Here is a 12,298-nt window from a genome sequence, read left to right as displayed (position 1 = left end):
ACCACCGTGCCACCCTCTTCTGGTTCCTCTGACAGATCTGGAGAGGTACAGCCCATCTAACACCCTTTATGAAGTACAATTCACATTCCCCCCCCCCCCCACAGTTCAATTAATTTTCCTATGGATATTAACATGCAACGCCAGAAGGTACTACATCCCAGCCAGAGACTCCTCTAACCCTCAGCCTCTTATGTGCCTGGGAATAGAGGTGAAGACTCAATGGGTCCAACAAGCAAAGGCATTGTCCTCCATCCCCCTGTTCCTGTCTATTACACAGGTACGCCGGGGAATTTTGGAGGTGTCACAATGGCGCAGTGATAGAAATGCTGCCTTACAGTGGCAGAGACCCAGGTTCGAACCTGACTGTGGGTGTTGTCTGTACACAGTTTGTAAGTTCTCCCTGTGACCGCGTGGGATTTTCCCCGGTTTCCTCCCACATTCCTCCGTGTGTAGGATAGTATGGAGTGATCGCTGGTCGGCGCGGACTAAGTGGCCCGAGGCGCCTGTTTCCACGCCGTATCTCTAAAGTCTTATAGCCCTGTCCCACTGTGCGAGTTCATTCCAAGAGTTCTCCCGAGATTGCCCTGATTCGAACTCGGAGATTTATGGTAATGGCCACTCGTGGCTCTCGTGGACATTTTTCAACGTGTCACGAGTCTTCCCGAGCTTACCTGCCGTTAGCGAGTCTTCCCGAGTACCTGCTGTTAGCGGTAAGAGACGTCCCCGAGCTCCGATGTACCCGCTACGTTCATTCTCCGTGCTTACCACGAGTTTGATTTTTTTTTAACCCGGGAGAGCTCTTGAATGAACTCGTACAGTGGGACAGGGCTTTAAAATTGGCAAGTATGTATGGGCGGTGGCCTCACCCACTGGTGGATAATTCACACGTGCATGTCCAGTGCTGCACCAAGGTAAGAAAGAGACAAACTAGAGGGGGTGCTGACTGCAACTTTACAGGCAGATAGGTACTTGTGTTACAGGCACAGGATCACACGGCTGTGATATGGGAGGAGCGTTTAATCCACAGAAAGATGTTAATGTTAGGGTGAAAGTTACACGCAGATTATCAGACACCACGAGCTCAGTGAATACAATGAAGGACAAGGTCCCATCTAACTGTGGCAATGAGTTCTCAACAGAAAAAGGTCATGATTCCAGGCACCTTTCTTTCTGAAAATAAGTCTCCCGCATATTCCGTGTAAGTCTCCGAAAATGAGCCCAATACGTGACAGCACAAACCTCTTGCCAAGTAGTGAAGTGGTACAATATGGCAGAAACTCCAGCCTCAGGTGGGGTAGGAAGCCGCCCTGGACATTGCAGGCAGGAGGAGGTGACTCTAAAGGTGCGGCGTCATGCACTGCCCATTGGCTCGGACCCATCTTCATTGCTCTCCACCATTGGTCATTCCGCAGGATTCAATCTCCTCAGAATCGTATTTGAAGTCCTGAAGAACCTCGTTGATTGCCTCGATGGTTTTATTGATCCTGGGGAAGGTGATAATGATAAATGTTTAGTAAAATCAGATTTGGTGAGAATTGATTTACCACAAATACTTTTACGCTTGTCGTGCTTTCACACTTGAGATTCTAGAGGTACAGTGCGGGCAATTCAGACTTTAGAGATAGAGTGCGGATATTAGAGGCCCACCGAGTCCACGACAACCAGTAATCGTCCCAAACACTAACACGATCCCACACACTAGGGACAATTTACAATATTTTACCGATGCCAATTAGTCTACAAACCTGCATTTCTTTGGAGTGTGGGAGGAAACCGGAGCAACGGGAGAAAACTAACGTGGTCGCAGGGAGAACGTACGAGCAGACAGCACCCATGGTCGGGATCAAACCCTGGACTCCAGCGCTGCAAGGCAGCAACTCGAGCACTGCGCCATCGTGCCTGCCCAATTACGCCTCTGTGCCAGCCCAACTTCTCTGACCTGTGGCGTGACCACTCTGGCTGCAGCTTGTACAGGCTTCTCTCTCAAATCTTGTCACCGCAACAGTACGTGACACGCCTAGTCGGTGTGCAGAGGCAAGCTAACGGAAGGGCAGTGCTTTTCAGCCAAAGTCAATTGTACCCACACGCCTTGTGGCAAGGAGGAGAGATGGTTTCCAGGATAATTGATGGTGGACGGAAGAGGAACACCACAACCAGTACCATCACCATGTACCCTCTCCCTAACCAATCTCAGTCCAGAGGGTACCCACAACAATTAGAATCAAGAGCACTTAACATAGCAGGGGACAAGATAGAGAGATAGAAAATTCTCTATATCACTCTGAGAGACATCACTGGTGACAATGTGAATTGTGAAGATTCTGAATTTGCCTGTCGGAGTTAGTTAAAACTATAAATGAGATGCCGATTTGTCCATTCAGTCCTTGTTCAACAGCAAGTTAGGAGAAGGATCCCAGGATGACGAAGGGCCTCGACCTGAAATGTCACCTATTCCTTCTCTCCAGAGATGCTGTCTGACCTACTGAGTTACTCCAGCTTTTTGAGTCTATCTTACGATCCCAGGATGACTTCTCTGTCTGGACCAGGGTATTGGCGAAAGGACAGGGAGTGCAGCAATACAGAGCTACAGTTAATGGAGTAGCACCTTAACTCCCATCAGCTGGTCATAGGTGTATCATAGAATTTTAATCTTAAAAGGCAAGGCAAGGCAACTTTATTTATATAGCACATTTCATACACGAAGCAGACTCAAAGTGCTTCACATAAAAACATGTCATACAATAAAATGAAATAATAAAATGAAATAAAATAGAAGAATTAAAATAAAATAAAAATGCATTATAAAAGTGCAAAAGTTAAAAGTGCAATGTAGTTAAGATTTAGCTGAAAGCTAAAGTAAACATAAAAGTTTTCAGTCTTGTTTTAAAAGTGGTCAAAGTTGAGGCAAATCTTAAATCTTCAGGAAGTTTATTCCAGCTATTTGTTGCATAGTAACTAAATCCTGCTTTCCCATGTTTTGTATTTACTCTGGGAATCACTAACAGTTTTTTTAAATTAGAAGCAATAATTTACAAGAATAAAACATAAAGCATCTAAAATTATACAATTATTGTACAGCTTCAATTTTAACCTTTTAACCTGAAAATGAGAGAAAAGAAGAGAGAATGAACAAGAGAGGGGGAAATGTGAGAAGTGAAAAGATAAGACCCATAGACTACCAACGTAGTGTGGCCAAAGCGTGAATAAAGATATAAGAGAAAAAAAGAAAAAAAGAAAGTGGAGATATACCTGCCCCCCCCGCCCACCCCCAGCCCACCTAACCCAACCCAACCCAGAATCGGATTTAAATCCAAAGTTGTGTTGCACCATACTATCCTTGGAAGAATTCGGTAAAGGGTGCCCATGTCTTGAAAAATTGATCTGGTTTTTCTGCCAAGACAAGTCTAATATTTTCCAAATGTAGTGTCTCGGACATGTTTGTAATCCACATCTTCACAGTAGCTTCCTTTCAACCGCATTTGTGCTGCTGGTACCAACTGTTCCAGGCGGGAGAGTGTTTCACATTCTCACCAATCTCTCGGGAAAGGCTTCTCCTTAAATCTCAACTGGATTTCTGAGCGACTGCTTTGTATTTAAAGTCAGGGGCCTGATTTCAACGAGTGCCGTTAACTTTGCCCCAATCAAACTCCATCATGATGCAAGATCTCCACATCAGATCAGACCGCAACCTTTGCTTTCCCAGAGAGTCCGAGCCTAACTGGCACAATCTTTCACAATTGGAATCGCGTCTTTGTGGGTCAGACTAAGCTTCAGAAGACAATATTTTGATTAAAATCTGAGCTTCAAGAGCTCAAGGTTCTCACTGCCCCAAACGTTGGATCAGAGGGTGGCCTGGTGGGTCGAGGAACAAGCAAGACTAGGACCTGGTCATGAGTGCACAAGGCAGTCAAGCTGGGAGTAGAGGTATGATGCCATGTTCCCACCTGTGCTTCAGTTCCCGAGCCTCATCCTGGTGAGTTTCGTTCCCCGGATAGTCCAGCGCATTCTGCTTGGCAAGTTGCAGTTGAGCCGTCTGAAGAACGAGAATAGAAACGTCATCAATATCTTACAACTCTTGGGAGTTTTACCCTCTAAACCACGCTGGCCCAACCACAGGATATTTGATGCATTACCTTTTTACTTTAGAGATATACGTGCCGAAACGGGCCCTTTGGCCCACCGGGACCACACCGACCAGCGATCACCCCGTACACTAGCACTATCCTACACACCAGGGACAATTTACAATTTTACCAAAGCCAATTTAATCTGCAAACCTGCACGTCTTTGGAGTGTGGGTGGAAACCAACCAGGGCACCCGGAGAAAACCCACGCGGTCACAGGGGGAACGTACAAACTCCGTACAGACAGCGTCCGCTGTCAGGATCGAACCTGGGTCTCTGGTGCTGTAAGGCAGCAACTCTACTGCTGCGCCACTGTGTGGCCCCGAGCAACTTTGTTCTCTCAACTGTATTGAATCAGAATGACACGATTGCGATTGTGAAAGGCAGGGCTCACCTTTCTAGGAAAGCAACAGTTGGGATGTAATGTGACGTGAAGATCTTGAACCATGATGGAATTTGATGGGGTAAAGTGAATCTATGGATCGCTCAATGAATCTTACAAGCGGGGAGAGATGATTTCATATTTTGCCAATGTCTACTCGATCAGAATGGAACGTGAATGGGGCCAGTAAGGTAGCTCGATGGGCCAACTGGCTTAATTCCGCACCCATGTCTTATGATCCCCCAGAGCCACAGCTCAGTATCATACTCAGCAGCCTATCCACCCACATTTGGCAGGTTAGATAGATGCAGGAGAAGACAATGTATGACAGGGTGGATCTTTGTAAGTGCCAACAAATTAATCTGACTCACCTGTTTATTCACCGTTGATCTGCAAGTTATGCAAATATCTGCGAATATTTATCCATTTCATTTTTCAAAGTTCCCATTGCTTTCAGATAGTCACAAAGTGCTGGATTAACTCAGCAGGTCAGGCAGCATCTCTGGAGAAAAAGGATGGGTGACGTTTTGGGTCGAGACCCTTCTTCAGGTCTTTACACTGGCTTCCTGTCTGTCAAAGAATTGATTTCAAAATACTACTGTTGGCTTACAAAGCACTGAATGGTTTAGGGCCAAAATACATTTCTGATCTTCTGCTTAGCTATGAACCACCCAGACCTCTCAGATCGTCTGGGACAGGTCTGCTCTGTGTCCCCAGAGTCAGAACTAAACATGGAGAGGCAGCATTTAGTTTTTATGCACCACATATCTGGAACAAACTCCCAGAAAACTGCAGGTCTGCTGCAACTCTCAGCTCTTTTAAATCTAGACTGAAGACTTTTCTGTTTGCCGCTGCCTTTCAGTAAACAATACAATTTATTAATTACCTATACTGCACTGTAACTTCTATTCCTGGTTTTATTCTATTTTTTATATTTTATTTGATTGCTTCTAATTTTGTAATTATTTTATCTGAATAATCTAATAATCGTTTTACATCTAAATGTCATTTTATATGTGTTTCTTTCCAATGCTTTTAATGTTTCATGTAAAGCACTTTGAATTACCTTGTTGTTGAAAGGTGGTATACAAATAAACTTGCCTTGCCTTGCCTTCAGACCCGAAACGTGTCTGGAGAAGGGTCCCCACACAAAAATGTCACTCATCCTTTTTCACCAGCGATGCTGCCTGACCTGCTGAGTTACTCCAGCACTTTGTGTCTATCCTTGGTCTAAACCAGCATCTGCAGTTCCTAGTTTCTCCTACCGCTTCTACTTCTCTTCCAAGCAGATCTCATGGCATTATAATAAAATCCTCATCTTCCATCTGGTTCGTTTGCTAATCACTTTAACACTGTGACCTCTGGTGATTGGACCTCCTCCTACTGGATACAATTTGTCCTTAATTCCCGGGATGGCGGGACTGTCATTTGCTGAGAGAATGGAGTGGCTGGGCTTGTACACTCTGGAGTTTAGAAGGATGAGAGGTTATCTTATTGAAACATGTAAGATTATTAAGGGTTTGGACACGCTGGAAGCAGGAAACATGTTCCCGATGTTTGGGGGAATCCAGAACCAGGGGCCACAGTTTAAGAATAAGGAGTAAGCCATTTGGAACGGAGATGAGGAAACACTTTTTCACACAGAGAGTTGTGAGTCTGTGGAATTCTCTGCCTCAGAGGCGGCGGAGGCAGGTTCTCTGGATGCTTTCAAGAGAGAGCTAGATAGGGCTCTTAAAAATAGCGGAGTCAGGGGATATGGGGAGAAGGCAGGAACAGGATACTGATTGGGGATGATCAGCCATCATCAGATTGAATGGCGATGCTGGCTTGAAGGGCCGAATGGCCTACTCCTGCACCTATTGTCTATTGTCTTGTTTACCCTTGTCTCCAACCACTAACAAACAATGGCCCCTTTACATTCTCCGCCGTGTCCGTTCCCCCGATCACCACACTCTGCCACGGTGTCCCGCCGCCGCACCCCAGTACCGCCATTACCTTCGCGGCATCCCCGGTAACGTACCAGCACCAGTTTCTCCTGCTCCCGTTCCTGCATTCTCTCTATGTGCTTTGAGAGATCTGGCCGGTCCAACTCCTCGTGGAAGCGATCCCCGAGTTGAATCACTTCCTTTGAGATGCGGTTAAACGCCTGTGTGATTTCGTGCACGAGCTGCCGGTACCTGATGAAGTCGTAATTAGGAGCTGAGCGCAGGTACGCCTGGTGTCCTCTGGAAACGAGAACCAATCATTTATATTGATCAAAGGTGCCTATGGATTTTTTTTTTCAAACAATACCCCCTTATCTCGTGAGGGAGGTGAGTCTGTGGAATTCATTGCCACAGAAGGCTGTGGAGGTCATGCCAATGGACATGTTTTAAGGTGGAAGGTCGACAAAAGTGCTGGAGAAACTCAGCGAGTGAGGCAGCATCTATGGAGCGAAGGAAGAGGTGACTTCTTCAGAAGTCTGAAGAAGGGTCTCGACCCGAAACGTCTCTCCATAGATGCTGCCTCACCCGCTGAGTTTCTCCAGCATTTTTGTCTACTTCGATTTTTCCAGGATCTGCTGTTCTTCCTTAAATATTCAGATCAAATAAGTGAGTTGAGAACAAGAAAAAAATGGAAGAAAAAAATCATCGTAATAGTACAATGCAAAAACATTGTATAAACCAAATGGAATGATTTTGGATTGAACGGGAGCCAAAAGTGATTTCTGCTGCGTCTTGCAACATGTCAAGCAAGTTATGCTCCTGTCAATGTAATTACTGCAGGAAAGCTTGCAGTGCTGCAGTTGTATCAACTTGTTTAACGTCCACATACAAACCAGTTTCATTAATTTGGAATGTGAGCCAGTGGGCATGGAATTGAGAGGGTTTAATAAGTAAAATGCAGCAGACACTGGCAATCGAAACTGTACGAATCATGAAATAATTTATAATCTCTAGACAAATCTGATGGGATAGAGGCTCTGGGGGAAAAAAAAGAAACTTTAGGAAAAGAAGATTGGGCAGCGTTATGAATATTGATTTCTCTAATTTCAAGTAACCCCTGCATTCCCTCTCTGTCCCTCCCCCACCCCAGTTGTCCTGCTAGTTTCACTGTTTGCATCCATATATCCCTTCGTTATCAACTCTCCCGCAGCCAGCAATGGACCCATTGTGGGCTCCACTTTTCCTTGATCATCGGTGCTGGCTCTGATTTATTCTGAACCTTTCGGTACCTCTAGATTCCCTCTCCCCCGACTCTCAGTCTGAAGAAGGGTCTCGACCCGAAGAGTCACCTATTCCTTTTCTCCAGAGATGCTGCCTGACCCGCTGAGTTACTCCAGCATTTTGTATTTATCACCAGTCTATTAAAGTAAGTTTGCATTGCTTGGAGCCAAGAGATATATCTGAGGGAGACACGGTGAAGTCCATGTAACAATAAATATGGACATTGAGGGGGATTTGTATTCAATACTACTTTATTTTCATTTCGGACTCAAGGTCAAGACAAGGGACAACACTACATAAAAATGCATTGCATATTTAAAAATATCATATAAAATCTTAGTATATCACTTGAAAAAGCATCATAAATTATATATTAAAAAAAAAACACAATACATGAATTAGAATCCAGTATAAAAGAATGATTAATGTCCTACAACGAGACAACGATAACAGTGTCTCCACAACTGGGATTCGTAGCGTGTAGTGCCAAACCTTATGTTTGACAAGGCCACAATAATTACATTTTTAGAGTCATTTATCCTGCAAATGAATGAATACATATGATTTCTTAGGATAGCTTCTAATGTACTGACTCCTGCAGCCACAAATATGTTACTAGCACCACACCATCTAGGATTCCTTCGCAGTGTTCTCATGCATCATTATATGACACCTTCAGTCTGTGCAAACTTGTCTTCCCATAGTTCAACCACAGGTGCGCAGTGTAGAGTGGTGAGCAATATTATTTTCAAACAATTTGGAAAAACTATGGAAAGTGATACTGAATATGTTGGTAAGGTGGGAATATTTACTCACAGATCAAACAGCCTATAAGCTTCAACACGCTCCTCTTGCAGGGCGTACAGGCTCCGCACCAAAACATTCAGGCCACTTGCATTCTGTAACCAAAAGAAAGGAAATTATTTTTAAGATGCACTTGGAAAGAACTGATTTTCACAGTACAAAATAAGGCCTTTTGGTCTGTCAAATTTGTGCTGGCTTTTTGAAAGAGCTATTCACTTGATCCATTCCCTCTTCATCCAGAACCCTGTAAATATATACCATTGAAACATATAAGATAAGATTATCAAGGGTTTGGACACGCTAGAGGCAGGAAACATGTTCCCGATGTTGGGGGAGTTCAGAACCAGGGGCCACAGTTTAAAAATAAGGGGTAAGCCATTTAGAACGGAGATGAGGAAACACTTTTTCTCACAGAGAGTTGTGAGTTTGTGGAATTCTCTGCCTCAGAGGGCGGTGGAGGCAGGTTCTCTGGATACTTTCAAGAGAGAGTTAGATAGGGCTCTTAAAAATAGTGGAGTCAGGGGATATGGGGAGAAGGCAGGACCGGGGTACTGATTGGGGATGATCGGCCATGAGCATATTGAATGGCGGTGAATCACAATGGCCTACTCTATTGTCTAAATGTTACGCCTTCCGTTACTAATGATTGATTGATTGAAAGATACAGTTTGGAAACAAGCCCTTCGGCCCCACCGAGTCCGTGCCGACCATTCGTCAACCGTTCACACTAGTTCGATGATATCCCACTTTTACATCCACTCCCTGTACCCAACGGGAAGTTTACATAAGAAACATAGAAAATAGGTGCAGGAGCCAGACATTCGGCCCTTCGAGCCAGCACCGCCATTCAATATGATCATGGCCTCCACTGCCTTCTGTAGCAGAGAATTCCGCAGATTCACAACTCTCTGGCTGAAAAGGTTTTTCCTCATCTCAGACCTAAATGGCCTACCCCTCATTCTTAAACTGTGACCCCTGGTTCTGGACTCCCCCCCAACATAGGGAACATTTTTCCTGCATCTAGCCTGTCCAATCCCTTATGAATTTTATATGTTTCTGTATATTTTATTTACAGAGGCCAATTAACCTGCATATCCGCACGTCTTTGGGATGTGGAAAGAAGCCAAGCAGCCGGAGGAAACCTACATGGTCACAGGGGGGACGTGCACACAGGTCAGGATCAAACCCGGTTCGCCAGCACTGTGAAGCAACAGCTCTACTAGATGTGCCACTGTGCCTCCACAAGTCTGTCTTTGAAAGTCATGTTGAATATATTGCCAACAGCCTTTGAGGCAGAAAGTTCCAGATTATAACTCGCCGTTCAAGTGTGTTCAAGTCAGGGATCAATAGATTTCTGGCCACTAGTTGGAGAATCCAGAGGCCCAAGCCTCAGAATAAAAGGACGTACATTTAGAAAAGAGATTAAGAGGAATTTCTTTAGCCAGAGGGTGGGAAATCTGTGGAATTCTGTGAAATTCATTGCGACAGATGGCAGAGGAGGCAAAGTCAATGGATATTTTTAAGACGGAGATTCACATCCAGCTCCTTTTCAAATGCTGCAATTGAATCTGTCTCCACAAGGGTGTCGAGGGTTATGGGGAGAAGGCAGGAGAATGGGGTTGAGTGGGAAAGATAGATCGGCTATGATTAAATGGCGGAGTAGACTGAATGGGCTAATTCTGCTCTTCTGTCTTATGAACATTAGTACATTGAAGTATGTCTGAAAAAGGGTCTCGACCCGAAACGTCACCCATTCCTTTTCTCCAGAGATGCTGCCTGACCCGCTGAGTTACTCCAGCTTTTTGTGTCTATCTTCATAATTATATGTGTAGGAAGGAACTGCAGGTGCTGGTTTAAACTGAAGATAGACACAAAATACAGGAGTAACTCAGCAGGACAGGCAGCATCTCTGGAGAGAAGGAATGGGTGATGATTTGGGGTCGAGATCCTTCTTCAGACTGTCAGTCAGTGGAAAGGGAAACGAGAGATATAGACGGTGATATAGAGAGATATAGAACAAAAGAATGAAAGAGATGCAAAAAAAGTAACAATGAGAAAGGAAACATTGAAAGTAGACACAAAATGCTGGAATAATTCAGCAGGACAGGCAGCATCTCTGGAGAGAAGGAATAGGTGACGTTGCTGGTCGAGGCCCTTCTTCAGACCAAAGATCTAGTATCTTTGCTTCAGACTGATCGGTCTCTTTTGTGTCTCGACCCCGAAACGTTGCCAAATCCTCCTCTCCATAGATGCTGCCTTGCCCGCTGAGTTTCTCCAGCTTTTTGTGTCTATCTTCGGTTTAAACCAGCATCTGCAGTTCCTTCCTTCACATATAATTATGAAGATAGACACAAAAGCTGGAGTAACTCAGCGGGTCAGGCAGCATCTCTGGAGAGAAGGAATGGGTGACGTTTCTGGTCGAGGCCCTTCTTCAGACCAAAGATCTAGTATCTGTGCTTCAGACTGATCTGTCTCTTTAGTGTCTCGACCCCGAAACGTTGCCAATTCCTCCTCTCCATAGATGCTGCCTTGCCTTGCTGAGTTTCTCCAGCCTTCTGTGTCTACCTTCGATTTAAACCAGCATCTGCAGTTCCTCCCTACCAAAGATCATATAATCTTTAAGGTACACAAAATTGCTGGGGAAACTCAGCAGGTGCAGCAGCATCTATGGAGCGAAGGAAATAGGCGACGTTTCGGCCCGAAACGTCGCCTATTTCCTTCGCTCCATAGATGCTGCTGCACCCGCTGAGTTTCCCCAGCAATTTTGTGTACCTTCGATATTCAGCATCTGCAGTTCCCTTTTGAACACATCATATGATCTTTGCTTCCTACACATTATTCCATTGATGTTTGTGGTATGTTGCTGAGCAGGTACACATTGTGTGTATGTCACTATGTGTGTATATATATATATATGTATATATATGTATATCCTACACATTATTCCATTGATGTTTGTGGTATGTTGTTAGAGCAGGTACACATTGTGTGTATGTCACTGTGTGTGTGTATATATAAATGTATATATGTATATATAAACAATGCCTAGCAAGGTACCATACATATATGTGTATGTATATTGCCAACAGATATTTGACTATTAAGGTCACCAATGGTTCCTCTAGAGGAGAGGAATGGTCCTGAAGTAAAACACCATCAGCCTGCACCTTATGGGATGGTGGAGAACTCTTGAGGCGTCAAATAGAAGCTCCTGTTGATATAAATAATATATGTATTATTCTCCATCCCCCCCCCTGGAGGAACAGGAGGCAGGGTTGGGGAGAGCCCCGCTGCCCGGACCGGGCCTCACTCACCATGGTTACCGCACCCTCGCCGCCTCCCGCCCGGGCCGGGGTCTGGAGGCCTAGCCCTCCCCTCGGGGCCTCGACCTCCCGCCGGGGCCGGGCCGGGGCGGGCGGCGCTGGAGCCGGGCCTCACCGACGGGCTCTCCCCATACAGCGCCACCACCCGGCGGCGCCCCCGTTACTGCATCACATTGGAGACTCCCGCGGCAGCGCCACAGCCGGCAGCGCCGCGTGACTGCAGCACATTGGATACTGTCCCTACCAAAGCTCTATCCTCTAGTATCTTTGGTCCCTACAGCACCAGTACAGGCACTCAAGGCAGACACAAAGTGCTGGAGTAACTGTCTCAGAGGGTCAGGCAACATCAAGACTCAATATTCAAGACAGAGTGTTTTATTGTCATATGTCTCAGATTGGACAATAACATTTTTACTTGCAGCAGCACAACAGAATATGTAAACACTGTGAACAATATAA

General features: G+C 45.2%; 1 protein-coding gene across 1 annotated transcript; it reads right to left on the bottom strand.

Moving 5' to 3' along the window:
- Window positions 1–997: 997 nt before the first annotated feature.
- rex1bd (required for excision 1-B domain containing) lies at window positions 998–11,934 on the bottom strand. The gene is made up of 5 exons (XM_033047061.1): window positions 11,831–11,934; window positions 8,529–8,611; window positions 6,527–6,731; window positions 3,945–4,033; window positions 998–1,484 (listed from the first exon to the last, which is right to left on the bottom strand). The coding sequence occupies exons 1-5, from the start codon at window positions 11,831–11,833 to the stop codon at window positions 1,382–1,384; spliced, it is 483 nt and encodes a 160-aa protein (XP_032902952.1). The 5' UTR covers window positions 11,834–11,934; the 3' UTR covers window positions 998–1,381.
- Between the last annotated feature and the right edge of the window lie 364 nt (window positions 11,935–12,298).

This window comes from Amblyraja radiata, chromosome 29 (assembly GCF_010909765.2).
Source record: "Amblyraja radiata isolate CabotCenter1 chromosome 29, sAmbRad1.1.pri, whole genome shotgun sequence".
NCBI classification, from domain to species: Eukaryota; Metazoa; Chordata; class Chondrichthyes; order Rajiformes; family Rajidae; genus Amblyraja; species Amblyraja radiata.
This window is presented reverse-complemented; position numbering and strand designations above follow the sequence as displayed.